The 17,388-nt window shown below is 41.7% G+C and overlaps 1 protein-coding gene across 1 annotated transcript; it reads left to right on the forward strand.

Annotated features, from left to right (window-relative positions):
- Window positions 1-977: 977 nt before the first annotated feature.
- LOC100649706 (protein escargot) lies at window positions 978-4,892 on the forward strand. The gene is made up of 2 exons (XM_003400017.4): window positions 978-1,617; window positions 1,831-4,892. Exons 1-2 carry the CDS (start codon window positions 1,497-1,499, stop codon window positions 3,216-3,218), a joined length of 1,509 nt encoding a protein of 502 aa, XP_003400065.1. The 5' UTR covers window positions 978-1,496; the 3' UTR covers window positions 3,219-4,892.
- Window positions 4,893-17,388: the final 12,496 nt, after the last annotated feature.

Consider the following 17,388-nt stretch of genomic DNA (forward strand, 5'->3'; position numbering starts at 1 on the left):
GGGAAGCAGGCAGATCGCTGCGTATATACCAACACAGCGAACTCCTTGCTCGTCTGTAAGCACGTGAAAAGGCGGCTGGCGTGTAGGAAAAAAAAAAAAAAAGAAACGGCACAGCAGCCAATGCGACACTCGAGAACGCGCACTTCTATGCATTTCTATGTATATATACAGAAAAACGTACACATTTGTGAGGCAACTTATTCGATATAGAAAGGTAGAACGAGAGGGGAGATTCAGGTAGACTGAACGGAAATTCGAATAGAAAAATGTGAGACCAGCAACGGAGCAAAGATAGGGAGGGTGCAAACGTACCCCTGTACGAACATTGCCACATAAACGAACAAGTAGGAAAGAGAGGACAACACGTTTGCGTTGAATCGGTGGTGCATGTGCACTGACGACAGCGCAGAGGTGACGGGTCGTTGGGCCAGGTCTCGAGCGGTGAGGGGCGGCAACTGCGGCGGAGGGGCGGGTGAGCGTTACGCTGAGGCCCCAGCATCTGCTCTCTGTACAACAACGCAACGTAACAGAGCCCGAACAGAGAGCGAAAAAGAGAACGAGAGGGACAAGGACACAGTGAGTGTTGTGTACCCCCTCCTGGTTCAAGAGGGACAGGGACGATACGTACGAAAAAGGGGAAAAGAAGGTAGAAGAAAGGAGGAAGGAAAAGGAGGAGAGAGGGAGTGAGAAAACAGCAGCAGGAGAGGAGAGTGTAGCAGGATAATCGCGTCGCACTCATGAACATCCTGCACCTCCTGTTGTTGTATGGGAGCGAGAGGGGGATACGCAAGCCAGCAGAACAGATGCCCAACCTGCGATTGGTCGATGGCCCGCGACCGACCGTCCCCTATTGGCGGGTAGCGCGGGGCCCGCGGGCCTGTATTGGTCAGGCAGCACGTGCGGGCCACCTGCACCTAGTTGGTGGGGACAACTGTTATAAAAGGCCCTAACGCATCCCCCTGCCAGTCAGAGGACGGTTTGCAGCCGAACCGTTTCCACAGTTAAGAGTTCTTATGTCCCTTCGAACATCGTATCATCGAATTTACCCGCCAATCGTTCGTTCCTTTTCTTTCTTTTTTCTTTTCTTCACCCCGTTTTCTCTTCCTGTATACCGTTTCTGTATCGTTCGTTAATTGGAGCACATTTAATCACGGTGTCCGATCGAACAGTCAAGTTCAGTTTAATCTCGACGAGCTTATAGTGGACATCGATATTACGTTGCCGAAAAGGGTCGTTCGTATGTTCGCTACGAAAAAGTGGATTTCACCAGCGAACGAAAGAAAGAGGACTGTTTTGATATCGGTTATATGTGTGTCGCAGTGCAGTGATCACGTACCCCAGGATTATCTTGACAGTTTGTACTTGGTGTGATCTGTGCCGAGCAATCGAGAATAATTGGATTAATACCGCGGTGATACGGCTTCGCAGTGCCCAGTTCCTGCGAACTGCCGACGCAAACCTTCTAACAGTGCGGATATAAACAAAAAGTGATCAAAATGTTGGTCGAAGAAACACCGAGGAGCTTCGCGAAGAAGAACAACAATTACAGCCACTGTCCGCTGAAAAAGCGGCCAGTGCATGTCCTGCCAGCCGAAGAAGTTCCGGAAGTAATTAAAGGTAAGCGTTGATTATTTCAACTCGTTCTCCGATGTCGCCCCTCCTTTTCGATATTTCCACCACCGAAAAATCAATTTAGCCTTTGAACTTTGCTTCTCTTGCAAATCCTATCAACGAAAATAATCGTTCGTCTAAGACGAAATTTCTTCAAAATCCTATGTTTATCAAAAAGAATCAATCGTCTAAAACGACGTTTCCCTTTCTCTTTTCCAGAAGAGATTATCGATGTCGTGATGGACGATATCCCCGAGCCAGAGAACCTGAGCACAAAGCCGCAGGATCTGAGTAAAACGGCGGAGCGACATCAGCAGCAACAGGAACCGGAGCAACGCGTCTCCAGGTCTCCTTCGCCGGTCATCAAAACGTCCTTGTCGCCTCCATTGATAACCAGGCCGGTCTCTCCAACGATGCACAATCACGTGCACCCTGTTCATCACATCCATCATCATCACTATCCAACGAAAGCGATCACGCCACCGGTAGGCATCGCGCCGATTCATCTCGTGGCGAAGAAAGCGCGAGTGGAAGTGATTCAGCACGATAATTCGTCATCGACGGCGGTGACAGCCACGTCGGCGCCGTTGCACTTCATGGCGAGCAAGGCGCCGCTGGAACCCTTAAACTTGAACACGCCGGTCGAACCATTGGCGCATTACGCGACTCCAGCCTGGGTTCGAGCAGCTCCACTCTATCCGCCACATTATTTGCCCTATCCGACGGCTTATCATCATTACCACCACGCGGGAACAGAGTTGTATCCGTCCTATCCGATACCAGCGTACCCTCACTCGTCACCGGAGCATCATCCATCGATTTCTCCGCCACCGCACGGTGCATTAACTTGTCCAACAATTCAAAGACCGATCGCAAGGAGTTACGCTCATTGGGCCAGTCCTGACCATTGTGGCTTGTCACCGACGAGTTCCTTAAGCTCTGGATCGCTCAGGTCGCCTCCACCAGTTACACCCGAAGATTTATCTTCGCCTGGAAGCGACAGCGGAAGATCGTCCGCTGGAAGTACATCGACAAGCTCGACGATCGCGAACCCGAAAATCGAAAAAATTGGGGTGTCCAGTGGTTCCACAACGTCCTTATCCTCGTCTTCGTCCTCATCTTCGTCTTCCTCGTCGACAACGTCGCCCAGGTACCAATGTCCCGATTGTGGCAAATCTTATTCGACGTACTCCGGCCTGTCAAAGCATCAACAATTTCACTGCGCGGCGGCCGAGGGACAAGCGAAAAAATCGTTCTCGTGCAAATACTGCGACAAGGTGTACGTCAGCCTGGGCGCGTTGAAGATGCACATCAGGACGCACACGTTACCCTGCAAGTGCCATCTCTGCGGGAAGGCGTTCTCCAGGCCGTGGCTGCTTCAAGGGCACATCAGAACGCACACAGGAGAGAAGCCCTTCAGCTGTCAGCACTGCAAGCGAGCCTTTGCCGACAGGAGCAACCTCAGGGCGCATCTACAGACGCACAGTGACGTGAAGAAGTATTCGTGCACATCGTGCAGCAAAACCTTCAGCAGAATGTCACTGTTGACGAAACATCAGGAGGGTGGTTGTCCCGGTGTCGCTGTTCCCATGGGTTACGGTTGTTAAAAACATGGTGAGAAAATCTTTTCAAAAAAGTAAATACAATGTGATTGTCCCAAGATAAGGAGTCTTTGGATTCCTTCGACACGTTCCTTTACTAAATATGTAGTACTTTGTTAAATGGTTCAATCGACGAAGTGCCTTACGCGTTGATCGGAGTACAAACGAGTTAATATGATTAAGTAGAAGAAGCAGGAAAATTATCGAAGGCTTTGGTTTCTCGGTGAATCGTATTAGCTTGACTGAGATTAAGAGACAGATATATCGAGTACCTGGATTTCGATTAAAATTCATGCCCGTGGACAGCGCCGTGAATTTTAAACGAGATCATCGATACGACACATCGCGCCGAGAAACTGGACCCAGACTTTATAGAACGACGACGTGTTCTCTGGGAGGGTCATGGAGAGAAAAATCGGATCGATTGCCGGTTTTAAAACTTCTCAGTTTTAAAAAAGATGGTTGTGCGTTTTTTATTTCCTTCTCCTCCCGTCCCTTCGTCGTCTCATTGTAAATAATTTCGACGTGTGCGTGTAACAATCGGCGAGAATGGGCGCGTTTACGAAACTGTACTTAGAGAATCCTAAAAAGAGAGAGTGTGTGTGTGTGTGTGCCCTTCGAAGAAATTTTGCCGAAGATAAGCAGGAAATGGTTGCTGAAGAGACGATGCAGCCGCTTGAAGCGGTCCCGTGAAGCTATCGTGCCATCTTCGTTTTTTTCTATTTCCTATTTTTTTTTTTTCTTTTTCTTTTTTTGGTTCTTCATAATTTCCGTCTTCGATCGATTCGAGCGGACGTACACGCGATAAACGTGATTTTTCGAAATCGAAGAAAACGCTTGTTCGTTGATGGAATCGTCGATCGTTGGTTTTTTCTTTTTCCGTTTAATATCGTTCGGTGCGAAGAAGAAGATAAAAATAAAGTAAGAAAGAAACGCGTGGATCGTTCGAATAATCGTGTGTACTGTGCACCAAAGTGCCATTTTCAAGATTGTGTGCCACGTGAGTCGATTGTAAATAATTGAACGATTCGCTGTCAAGGCACGCGTGAAACGAAGTATTATAATTCGCCATAATACAGATCGAGATGGAAGAAAGATATTTAATTGGCTGGTACCCGAATGCGTTCTTGTTCTTGTTGTCATTTCGATAACACTCGGATTTGGATAGAATAAGAACGAACGTGCGATGGAAGAGAATGCGGCAGAGAGAGAGAGAGAGAGAGAGAGAGTTTACATTTTATACTTCATTTTGCCTTTCGTTTTTTGTATTTTTTTCTTTGCGTTTTCTTTCTTCGTAAATCACTGTTAGTTACTCGAAGAAACTAGTCACTGCATAATATATATATTATATATATATCTATATAATTGAACAAAGGAAAGAAACTAGAGGCTCGCTGCGAGGTGAATTACTCCGACTGGTCTTTTGGTGTTCTTCGCAGAGAGGTCACGCGAAAAAGATTATATAACTAAACGGTGAAGTCGTCATCCGATAGATTCTTTTCTTATTTTTTTTCTATGTGGCAAATATATTCGTATAAAAACAAGAGGAAGTGGCGAACTCGAAGCGAGTAACACTCTTTCTAGTTTTTGCAAAAAAAAAAAAAAAATAAACTACTATTTGAGATGCAGATCATCTATATATAGAGGAGATATTTTATACAAAATAAATTACTTGGATTTTAAAACCTCATAAAAATCTTCTATCTTTTTTTTTCAAACCTAATACTCACCACAACCATTCCATTCGATATTAAAATATTCAGTAAATTACTTTTCAAATTTCAAAACGTGTAGTATACAGTGCCTTTATGTTATCGCGTATACCTCGGAGAATATTATTCGTTTCATTATTATAAATACTCGGGCACAATTAACGAACGCGATAATCGAATGAAAACTTCTTTCACTCCCAAAACCTTCCAACGATTAATTTACTTTGGATATTTTGTACGTATATTTCTGCATATTATCTACATGTTTAAATGTCCAATAAATAACTTATTTCTAATTGCAATTCCTTCACACTATCGCGTATATCTATCTCGTACAATGACATTCATTTCGTTATCACAGATACCCATGCAAATTTATATTTTTATAAACACGATCGAATAAAAATTCGTTTCGCTCTTTAAATGTTACAATCATTAATCAACTTTGCAGATCTTGTATCTATATTTCTGCATATTATCCGCGCATTAAAATTTCCCGTAAGTAACGCATTCTCTAAAATAAAGAGCAGAACCCTTCGTTCGCAACACCTAAGCTATCAAGCGACTATAATCTTAAAGAAAAACGAACGTGCACACCAGACTCTCGTTGTCGTGTAATTAATGAAAGTTCACCTGAAGTTTCGATAAGGAATCAGTCGTTCCAAAATATTATATATGCCGCACGATTCGAGCGCAAGAAGGCAGCGAGATGTAATCTCGGCGGACACCTCGAATATCGCAACGAGCTTGTTATCAGCGCGAGCGCTCGCCGAACGACGCATAACTTTCGTCGACGTGCATAATAATGCGCTTTGTCTTTCGACAAACAACGACCACGCGGCTTGCTTTATCTCTCCATCCGTACTACGATCGGGTCCCGATCGGTCGTTGCTGCTCGTCGAAGTATAAGCAGAGCCTCGGGGTCCCTTGTGGCTCTGATAAAAGTAATTGTTGCTAGCCAGTCCTGGCTTCGAGACGAATCGATTCGATTCGATTCGATTCGAGGTAAGATCCGACGGACAACCGAAGCCAGCCACAGCTAAATATCCAGCGTACCGGCACGGCAAACCTACGAAGTAATTACATTCCGCCAGGCGACAGATTTGCCGCGTTAACGATAGATAAATCTATCCAGTTAGCGTAGCCGACTTTTTCTGCCGTTCAACGTGCCTGGCCACCAGCCGTGATACTCGAAAGTCGTTCTTTTTAAACGTTTCTCGCTGGAAATGTCAGGTTCAAACGAAATAACCACTCGTCCCTCTGTGGTTTTCACGAAAAACTTGGACATATTCGTGCTTACGTTGTGAAATCCTTGGAACGTCGAGTTTTTTTTACTGGGATTTTTGTCGAATTTTATGGTCTATCTGGGAATCGATGGTGTATACGAATAAGGCAGATTAATTCCGTAAAATTCACTTAGTGTTTTAGATTTCACGATTTCTGAACAAAAAGTGGAATATTTCTGACGAGAAGAATGATATATCTGCGACGGTAAAAGAGTTTGCACTTGCTTTATTTGCAAATTTATAATACACAGGGAAGCGATCATCTCGTTACGGTAACTGAAATAAAATTAATTTCTTGCAAAGGTATTCGTAAATAATTTTCATTCTAGGATCGATGCTGAAAGTTGCAGCTGAAACGAGTTACGAAACCTGTAGGAACTTTTGTTCCTTTTGTTCGCAATGCAATATCGATTCACAAAATTCATCTTAACGATGCTCAAACAAAATAAATGAATGATTTTAGTCAGGATGCACGTCCATTTACCGCTGCTGTAAGTAAACGAGGAAAGGCTTTCACGAGCGGCACGAGCTATCAGCTTCTTCCTTTGGGTCATTCACGCGTTCATTCATACGCGTTAGCAGAGCGTACAAAAGTCTTTTAGCGAAGCAAACAACATATGGCGAGCAAACGCGTGTTCCAAACGCGTTCAATTCATTGGCAAGCAACGGGCTACCTGCCCCGCGTATTAAATCCCACGCGCTTTTGCCACGTACCAGCAATTGAATCACCGTTGCCTGCCTCTGATCCAGCTTTTTGTCCGAGAGTCTCGCCCATATGGGTGTGCTAAATCACACAACGATTTTCTGATTCCCCTTAGTCACACTGTGTCGCGTCGTTAAACACTTATTTCTAAAGACTACTTATTAAACTTTCGTTTAGACCCGTTGCTCTACCGATCGTTGACATTAGAAATTGATCGATTGGATCGACGAAAGAACGACTGCAAAGATTTTAATTTTATTTTACGATCTTTATAGGACTTTTATTATCTCAAATTCCTCTGAAAGAAAGACATTTTTTTGGAGAAATAATGAATCATAAATATACGTGTACAGCGAGAAATAAAAACGAGTATACACTGTGTATACACCATGATGGCGTGAAATTTATTCAAAACCTCTTACACACATATTGCATGAATTGAAACCTGTTTGAAGACATATAAACTATGAAATATAAATATAAATTATTATATTATATTATATTATATATGTAGAATTGTCGTTTGGATTTCGAGCGCGAGACTATTCTTCGTTACCATTTGCCATCATGATGTTCAATAAAGGTTGTATTTACATAAAATTATATTTCTTTACAAAGTTTGATAAATAATTAGTTTATCGGTTAACTAAGATAACAAACAATAAGTAAACAAATGCTTTAAATAATATTCTTGGGTTCTGTAACGAATCCACGGTCAACGGGAAACTTTCTGTACGTTTTAATATATTTTTGATAGCACACTGACACGTTCACTCTGGCACAGGGTTTCTCTAAGACTGACTCAAAGACGATGACAGTAAACTCTCCAAGGAGATTGCAAAATAAAAGACAGATACAGTTACATATATCAAATACATATCGATCGGGAATATCAACAAATTCCCAAGCGCCGTAACTAGGCAGTTCCACATAAACCAGCATTGCTCCTGATCAAGACTTGATTGTTTATACAGCGTATCCCTTAACACTGGAACCTCCTTTGTAAAACATTTCGTTCATCCCGTGACCGTGGCTACGTTCGGCGACCAGTTATGTCACCCCGAGCCCAAGTATTGAGAAATCTTCCAAAAGAAAGGCTCGATGTCTCTGCATCTCCGACATATATATGGTGGCACTCGACAGCAAATACCACCATTCGACACTAACTAGGTTGGACAACGGCAGCGAAGTAGTTAGCGCCTTAGGTTACGAACGTTCGGCACCCGTGGTCCGATTTTTTTCTTTCCACGATTCTTAAATGAGAAGATAATGCAGCAGTACCTCGGCAGCGACATTTACACCCGCAGCAGAACTTATCTGCGGCCGCCCCACTAGACTTCCTGTAGTAATAGATATATCAAAAGAGTTAACAAACATGGAAACCCCCTAATTGCTAAATTAATTAATATGTCGGACCAGATCCGCAGGCTAAGAAGACACTATCCGTTAGACCTAAGCACTAGATTCAGCTAGATATTTCTAATAACTAATATTTACTTATTTATAATATTATTATTTATAAATTATAAGTTTATTAACTTATTATAAATAATTAGCCATGTCACTGCGCAACGCCAGAGAAACTTACTCAAAATTCTCAATGCGAGAATTGATTGTAAAGTACTTGTAAATAAAGGAAAAAAGAAAAACTAGGTTTTCGCATCTACTATACTCCACCTCATATATTGTATTATATTAACATTATAAATTATATAAATAAATATACATATAAATGAAATAGAAATATAAATTAACAGTAAAAATCATAAATAGGTGAGTATCGTACGAACCTCGTTTACGTAAAAATTTATTTTTAACAAAGTCTATATTTGGTATGTACGATCAGCATTACGCTTCACTCACGCTATCTTAAGACGTGCAGGTAATTTTTGAATATAGTTTGTGTACACAGTCTGTCCGTCCGTTTATCGTCAGGGAAAGGGATGACCCTATCACAAAGTGCAAGGATCTATTTGCCACATCATTGAGATAAACTCATCCATTATCTTACACTTTTGTATGTAGAATTCTTCCACTTGGCATATCCTTGCTCGGATGTCTTCGGAAAAGCATAAACAGGAGCACCTATACGGGCAGACTCACTCGTTCATACTGATAAATATTCTATTCTTGCAGTGTACAATGTATACATATTCGTTTTTCAATGTAGTTTTCCTTCATTTGCTCTCGCTATATTTAATTGTTTACATTGAATTTTGAGCCCAAAGGAAGGAAAGTTAGGCAAATTAATTTTCAATCGCATCGCGATTTTAATGTAAAATAATTTCAATAATTATTATTAAAACTAACGTTTTAATATAAAATAATTTCAATAAGCTGTTCTAATAAAAAGAAAAAAAAAGAAAACAGAGAAAAGAAGGAGAAATTTTAGGGTATCTGAATCGAAGCTCGGGTTGAAGTAGTAGTTTGTCTCTAATTCCTCGAGACAAAATTGTTATTTGGACGGATTCACGAGGCGCCAAACACGGCGGTGAAAGTCAAAGGTGGGCGGAAGCGACTTGTCGCGCGCTCGCTTCGCAACCACGCTAAAAATTAGACACATAATAATATATAGTATCCACATTTGAAGGCGGCACAATTTTGCGGATCCTTTGATCTGGAATTTATTAGGAACCGCATGACAAATCATTAAAATTGATGAAATTTTGTTCCATGTCGAATGCGATATTCATTTCTTCATTTCTCTCTTTTTTGAAAACGTGTTTAGTCGTGGTCACATGCATCCTACATATTCTTTGATCTTAATATATCAAGTATTTTCAGGCACGTGTTAATTGCAAAACGATGTTAGCTTTCTGCTGTCAAAGAATTTTAATTTCCAGATCCATCGATAAGATTATCATCTTATGTATCTCGTCTCGTATACATCTCAATATAGAAGCTTGTACATCGCATCTGAGATTTTCAATGACTGAGAGAACGAAAGATTAATAATTCTACAATTTGTCTAATATCGTAGTTAATCCTTATCTCGTTCATCCCATCTTTATCAATCGCTAAGACACACACGTAATTCTAAAAACGACACAATTTAAACAAACTTTTCCAGAAAAGTGAAAAATTCTTGGAAATTAATAAAATCATTATGGAAGCTTACAAAAAGGTGACGGTTCTCGTGTTCTTCTAAAACTGAATTCTTCTAACTTTTGAAATACAGCTGCTAAAATATAGTAGAAGTTCATTTAAATAAACTTGTCAAAGGACAAACATCTTATATAATTGGAGTTCATACAATGTAATTTCACCGATATTGCACGCCACCTATTATTTTTCGTTTATATAATAAGAGTTCACGTTCAGGTAAGCGATTTTATCTGGCAAAAATTCAGTTAATCATCAACTAAAAATATCGTCCCGGTAAATGAAACTCTACTATACGTGAAAGTAACGAAAACGAGTAAAAAAAGTGTCAATCATAAGCAAATTCCAACTTCCTCCAGTAAACGATCGAAAAATCAGGGTGGATCCTTCCGTACAAATCTGGTCGTGGAGAATGTCCGCCGGATGACGGGGCCCGAATCGACAGGAAATTTCTCGTTCGGCCGGACAGGTGGTCGTTACTTTCAAGTACGGCCCTTCGTACGGCTCGTACGCACGAGTGTGTATACGTGGCCGCGCAAGAAAGTGTGGAAGCAAAAGCTACCTTGGCCCCTGGGCTTTTATGGCGACTGGTCCGATCGAACAGGTGCCCCGACGCAGCGTGTATATACTCGGGTAAGAGGTTCCATTATTGCACGCTGGTGTGTATAGCCGGGAATATGGCGTGCAAAGAGTCCCGAAGAAAAGCGAGCGCGCGGTCGGTGTAATGCGAAGCTGTCCTCCACGACAAAAGGTCGTAACGTCGCAGATTTCGTGGACGGAAGAACGAGGGAGAGCTTTTTCGTGACAAAGGGAACGGGGTCGTTCTGACCGACCTTCCTCTCAGAATATTTCTCCGCTGCCTCTTGGAAGAGGCACAGGTCGACGACTTGCCTTTCAAACTATTTTTGGGCGCTCTGGACTTTCACTGCAATGGTGTCGATTACGTTTTCGATGCACGCTCGCATGGAAACTTTCGATTCTATGTGCAGAATTTTGCATTTTTTTGATGTTGGGGATGATTTATGTTTCGGGCAGTTTTATATGTAGCATAGAGTGCTATAGAAAAAGTTTTAAAGGAAACTTGAAAATGATGTTTGTGTAAGTGATGACTTTTTCATAGACTCTTTTTTATAGAAATCGATATTTCTTCAAGTCCCTTTAAACGCTATTGACGACGAAACGAAAATTTCGCGAGTCACGACTTCCAATGAGCATTAAAATTTTAATCGAGTTTGAGACACAAGAATCGTTTATTAAGCGCTCCATCTGATGTTCCATTTAGCTCCGTCATTTTTTTACGTTTCGGGGGAATTATTTAGGAAATAATCCGAAGATTTAGGAAATGAAAAGGAATCCCTACTCGTGGGATTAAAAAACGAAATAGAAGAAGATCAATCGTTCTATCGAATAGCACTTTTTCTTAGGAAATTTGACGAATTGAGTTACAGTAGGTAGAATTTCGGATTGAAATTAAAATTCGGAAGAAAGTATTACGGTCGCGATATACCTGTTAACGCATTCCAATCTCATTCCACGCCTAATTACCGCGCTCGAGTTGGTTTTATCGTGAGTTTCGAGCTGAATGACGATCGCAGCATAAAGAACGGGCAAAAAAGCCATAGGCCACATCGGCTCGGAGCACAAAACTGGTCCCCCGGAGACCGGCACACCTGACCATCGAGGATCGAGGGTCTTTCATCGCTTCCCGGAAGACTCTCGTCTTCTTGCAACCCTTTACTCCGTGGTGCTACGTGTCCTATTGTGCCAACGTCCACCAGATCCACGATCTTTCATTCGAACCAGCTGCGCACCAGCCGATATCTGCTTCATTCCGGACCCGCCGATCCTTCGTGATAACCTGATCATCACGATGCACCGAATTACCCGTCCTTGCATCGAGGTGACGAACCAGTTCGAGATCAACACGCCTGTCGGTGCTTAATTTGAGAAATCGACGAGTCATCGGACGCGCTCGAGGATCAAAAAAGAAGAAGACACGCGATCAAGCTTTCGGATCATGGTGTGACGGACATGAATGGAACACGCGGGTTCACTGGTCCGTTCCAATATCGAAGGAGAATGGCTCATTAGTCCGTGGACGATCTTTAAGCGGTTCGATACAAGACAATCTCGGTTGCGAAGGCTACGAGCAACCTGTTACCCGGCCCTTCGTCCACTCTTTAAGGTAGCGTGCACAACAGATGGTCCGCGGCCCGACCCTGCAGATTACACCTGCCGCGCAAACCTTTCGACCAGATTCGCTAGATTCTTTCCTCGTGAACTTGAGTCGAGTACAACGAAGGTTGGAAATTAGTTTCGGTCATGGATGATGGCAGGGCGGTTTTTGTATTATCTCGATGACCTCTTAATGGGCGTTGGAGCGTTCGAAAGATCCAGACGATTTTTAAGAGCTTTCTTTTTACGGTTTTAAGGATTTCTTAATTTTAAGACAGCGTTTTTAAGAGAAGCGAATTAAACGGCAATTGTTGCTTTCATGGGTTTTAGAATATTTGGAATTCTTTCTGGCGGTGGTATGTGCTTGATGAATAAACAAATACATCAGATATATCACAATTGAAAGGAAATTAATCATTGGAATAAATAAATCGAATAATAATCGCTATGAGAAGTAAAGTGGATTTTACGTCGTTTCTGGTGCAAAGTTAAATTATGTGGGAGAATCGGATGAATTAGAAACGTGCACACCATATTTTATATAAATGTCCAAATATCCATCATGTTAAAACGAGGCATGTTTTAAGTAACAGGAAAATAATTAATTCGGACTCTGATTGATCTGTGGAAATTGTTGGTTTCTTAGAGGATCCACTCTGATGACTAACGCACGCTTTGTTAGCCACTTTTTTTAACGACAGGTAACTGACTCACCCTTTCGAGGTCTGTCTTTTTCGTATCAGTAACGCTTGTCCTATCTTCCCGAACGCGTCAGATGGCTACCGTTCGAATGCTTCGGAAGCTTTTGACCTATCCGCCAGGCTAATTTTGTATTTCACTTGTAACGTGTAATTTACTCTGAATTCTTCCATTACGTTGAAACGAACGAATTTCATATAATTAAGCAATCTGTTTTATTTAATAATCGATCTCTAAAAAACGAATATAGAAAATTCAGAGAGTCTAGAAAGATTGAAATTTTAGTAAAATTAGAACAGAAATTTTTTAATTGTGGTTTTGAAATGAGAAGGAAGACTTTGTTGCTGCGATTTCTTCAGGTTCTATATAGTTTTGTGAGTGTGATGAAGGGGTTGGTGGATTCGACAACGAAACCATGATTCACACGCAGTGGTTTGCAATCAGTGGACCACCCAGCTATGAGCCCGGACGTCGCCACACCTTGGATAATGACGCGCGGCGAATTACTCGAATTCGCTGACTCCATTTGATGACTGGTTAGCATAATAACGACTGGGAACCATTGGATTGGTCGCTCACGCAGAATCGCGTTTCTTTCTTTTCTGAAATCAACCCTGCTTCTATCCTTTCGCTCCCTAATCGTCACTCTTTCCTTTATCCAAACATCATTAAACAGTTCCTTAAAAGAAAAAGACAGAAAAAAAATGACAAAAATTTAAAAAATGAAAAAGATATTGCATCTTCTATAGTCCTTTTTTTTCTAACCTTAACTATTTCCTTTATTCAAAAGTTATTAAAAAACTTCTCTAGAAAGCTAGAGAAATGACAAATTTATAAAAATTCAACGAAAAGGTGATCGACCAATCTGTTTTTCAAAAAAATTTCAAATTGAACATTCCAGAGAACGTTATTATATGAAACACAAAGTCCCATTCGTTCTGTTTTCCTTCATCCACGGCAAGAAATCGTCTCCAACTCTGTCGAAACTACTTTCCAGTAGCAGTTAAGCCATCTACCTCGTTATTGTCCTCTCTCTTAGGAGCGCATAAACGACAAGAATCCGTGGTTCGTTATCACGAAACACGGAAGAGTGGCAATTAAAGCAGGCACTCTGCCCGTGGGCAACCTGGAGAGTGTTTCTTTCACGCCCTTCGTCTCCGACACGAGTATTTCGAGCAGCACATGGCTACGTACAAGTGTTACGCTACGCCATCCATTTCCCGTGCATTCCACGCATTCTGAATTCCGTGACATCCGCCTCGTGCAGACAGAAATTCCACGGAACACCTCGACCAACCAGAATTTCTATTTTATACCAGTCTTAGAAATCGATATCTTAACGTAACAGGAAAGAATCGTGGTATTCTCGAATTAATTAACTATTCTCTGAACCGATTTTCACCGTCCCTAGGAAGATTTAGACGTATACTGTGTAACAAGCTTCTAACGACCTTACTATTCGATAGACATCGATTAAGAGTGTCACAATGCCACGGAACATCGTGCCACGACACCGATCGCGTGTAGGTGTCACGAACATTAATTTCTCGCACCACGGGCTCTCCAACTTTCTTCCTGTTCCGACTACACTCCAACGATTAACCTTTGATTTATCCACCCGTTCGGGTTCCTTGTTTAAACTCCTTTCGATCGATCGTTAGAACAGAAAAATATTCTATAGCAGTGATTAAAATCTCACCCAGTGAGTAACGTACAGAAGTAAATGTCTTGCCTGTATACGAAGATTTTCTGTTGTTGATCTTATTTAGCGGTTAAAAAAGTATACTTTGATATAATGTAGTTAAAAAGAGGAACAAGCTGTATGATAGAGAGACTTAAGCCTTTTAACAGCAGATGACAAATGTGTGAAATTTCGTGAAAAAAGCTAACAGCATACAAATTCAATACTTTGAATGTAAACATCTTGCAAAAGAACCTTGTATGGATGAAAAGCCAATTTTAGTAATACATAAGTGGAAATTGTGGGATAAAGAAATATGACTTATGTCGTTCCCTTCTAATCTGCATATATGCGCAGCAAAATTCAATATATTTTTCTATTTCAATTCTCATCCATTCACTTTCACTTTTCTCCTTTGTTTACTAACTTTTCCATCCATTATTAATAAACATTTTAATTAATTCCTTAAAACGACCGAATATACTTTATTTAGCTGACGTTCTGCGTATCTCGGATCAAAGTCAAACAGACTTCACCCCTATGAAACATTCGGTCCCATGACAATAATTTCACCCCAGTCAATACAATATCTTTATTTCCACACCATAGCAAACTATTTCCCCAAACAATAATTCCCATTCCCACGATCAATTTCATCCTCCCTCCATCTTCCTATGTGCAATCTATTAACGCCCCCCTTCCATGAGGACACAAAATATCCCTAAATTGCCTATCAGGTCTCATTTCCCCAATTTTTACAATACCTAATCCGTGTCTTCGTATGTAAAAACGGCCGAGTCACTGTGAACGAGCACGAAGCTGCTCTAACCGAACCGTAACATCACCATGACACCTTACGAAGTTACGCAACAACCAATACTGAGGCGCGCCAATCGACCATCCAAATCGACCGATCGCGGTTTTAATTATCGAGGACGCCGTTTCGATCGTGTCACCGGGCGACGTTTCGTCTGCTAACGAGGTATCGTCATCGAGTCCGAGGATCGCATAGCTTGAACCGCGGCATAGTTGGCATACTGTCAGGCCGGTGGTCCGTGTGGCTGCCACGTCGTTTCTCTATGGGAGATCATGGACCATACCGTCGGTAATTAAAGCGAGTCACGGTGATTGTTCGTGGCTGATCTTGTCATCGATCGAATCGGGCTGGACGTTCGATCTATCGGCTCCCTCGATTCCTTCCTCTTGTTCCCCTTCGTTTGCTTCGCGCCCTCTTCGACTCGCTGCAGCTTCCTGCCCGGCAATTAAGATAATGCTCTCGTAATCTCCTACGATATCTCGTCTGATCGAAGCCAGAGGGGCTGCCGTTGTCTCGATGGTGCAGCTTCTTGTTTGACCTTCGGTGCAATGCCATTGGCAAGGATTTTGCACCTGCGATGCGCAACGAGCTTTGCCTAAGGAGTTATGGCAGTCGAGGTGTATCGGGTTGACGATCGAAGAAGGATTATTATAATTAATCGACGGGTAGTTAACCTCTGAACGGTAGTAATTGGTCTGACGAGAAACCTTTTTATATTATATTTCTTTTGTCGGACATACTGCGAAGTTTGCTGACAATTAGTAAGTTATACGTTCATTGTGCATTGGCTGTAAATTATATATGAATATACAAAGTGAGTTATAAATGCCTGTCCATACAACGGATAGTAAATACACATTGAAATAAGTAAAAGGCGTTTTATGAACCTGTGTTTTATATACCCGAGTTCTCGAGTAATGGATCATTCTTCTATTTATTTCGATGTGTATTCACCTCTTCGAGTACGGGCATTAATAGCGATAATTTTAATTATTCACTTTAATTATTCACTTTAATTATTCACTCGTATTATTGGCTTTTTGCAATTAACAATCGAAGACTGTGTTTGTAACAAAACAGAATTTTCCCATTTGATGGAAATAATGATAAAGATAAAGGAGCAATATCTGATGAAGTTTTCGTTCGTTTAGAAATTAATTGACTACACAATTGAACCAGAGAACATAATGTGACTGACAAAGAGAAATATCTTAAGCTTTGAAATCAGCGTTAGATCAGTGTTATTTTTCTGCTCTTTCCTTTGACGACGAAACAGTTCTACATTCAGATGAAGCATATTATTCTTTACGGTAGAGATTTTAAATCTACGTATTTCTCAAGTACGCCACTACCTACTGCAAGATTATTTGATTGAAGTTAGAGTACTCGAAATAGAATACAAAATTATCTATCGTACTATAGATGGAGGAGCCTTGAATCGACAAAATGAAAGCGGAAACGTCGATTAGATATGATTAATTGGCTTCAAAGGTTCACAGTGCACGAACCGCGAATCCAAACTGAATTTTAAATAGAATCTTCCATCTTCCATCGTCCTTCCTTACTTCCTCCCATTTATCAGGGCGGAACTTAGGATGCTCTCTTAGTTCAGACAGATCAAGAAACACCCCGGCTTTTCGGACCATTGTAATGTGATTAATTATCGCCGCCCGCGAAGAACGCCGTGGCGAACGTGAGAAGAATCGAGGTAATGAGAATTCTCAGGGTTACAGTCATCGATCAACGCGTGGCCCGCTAATTGCCGATCGAATAACGATCCTCCGTGCTCGTGTGACTGAACGGGGCGCAAACCTTCATAATTTATCGCGATCTAATACTCGAGTTATACGCGCTGATTTTTCCACGGCATCGATCGCGTTCTCCGTCAGGTTGACACGAGTTTTCCGCACGTTTGTCGAGCCGACTGCCGCGGAATCTATCGATCGGATCGATCGATTCGATCGATAAACGCCGAGCTCGGTGAATAGCAAACGATTGAAA

Source organism: Bombus terrestris, chromosome 13, assembly GCF_910591885.1.
Source record: "Bombus terrestris chromosome 13, iyBomTerr1.2, whole genome shotgun sequence".
Taxonomy (NCBI): domain Eukaryota; kingdom Metazoa; phylum Arthropoda; class Insecta; order Hymenoptera; family Apidae; genus Bombus; species Bombus terrestris.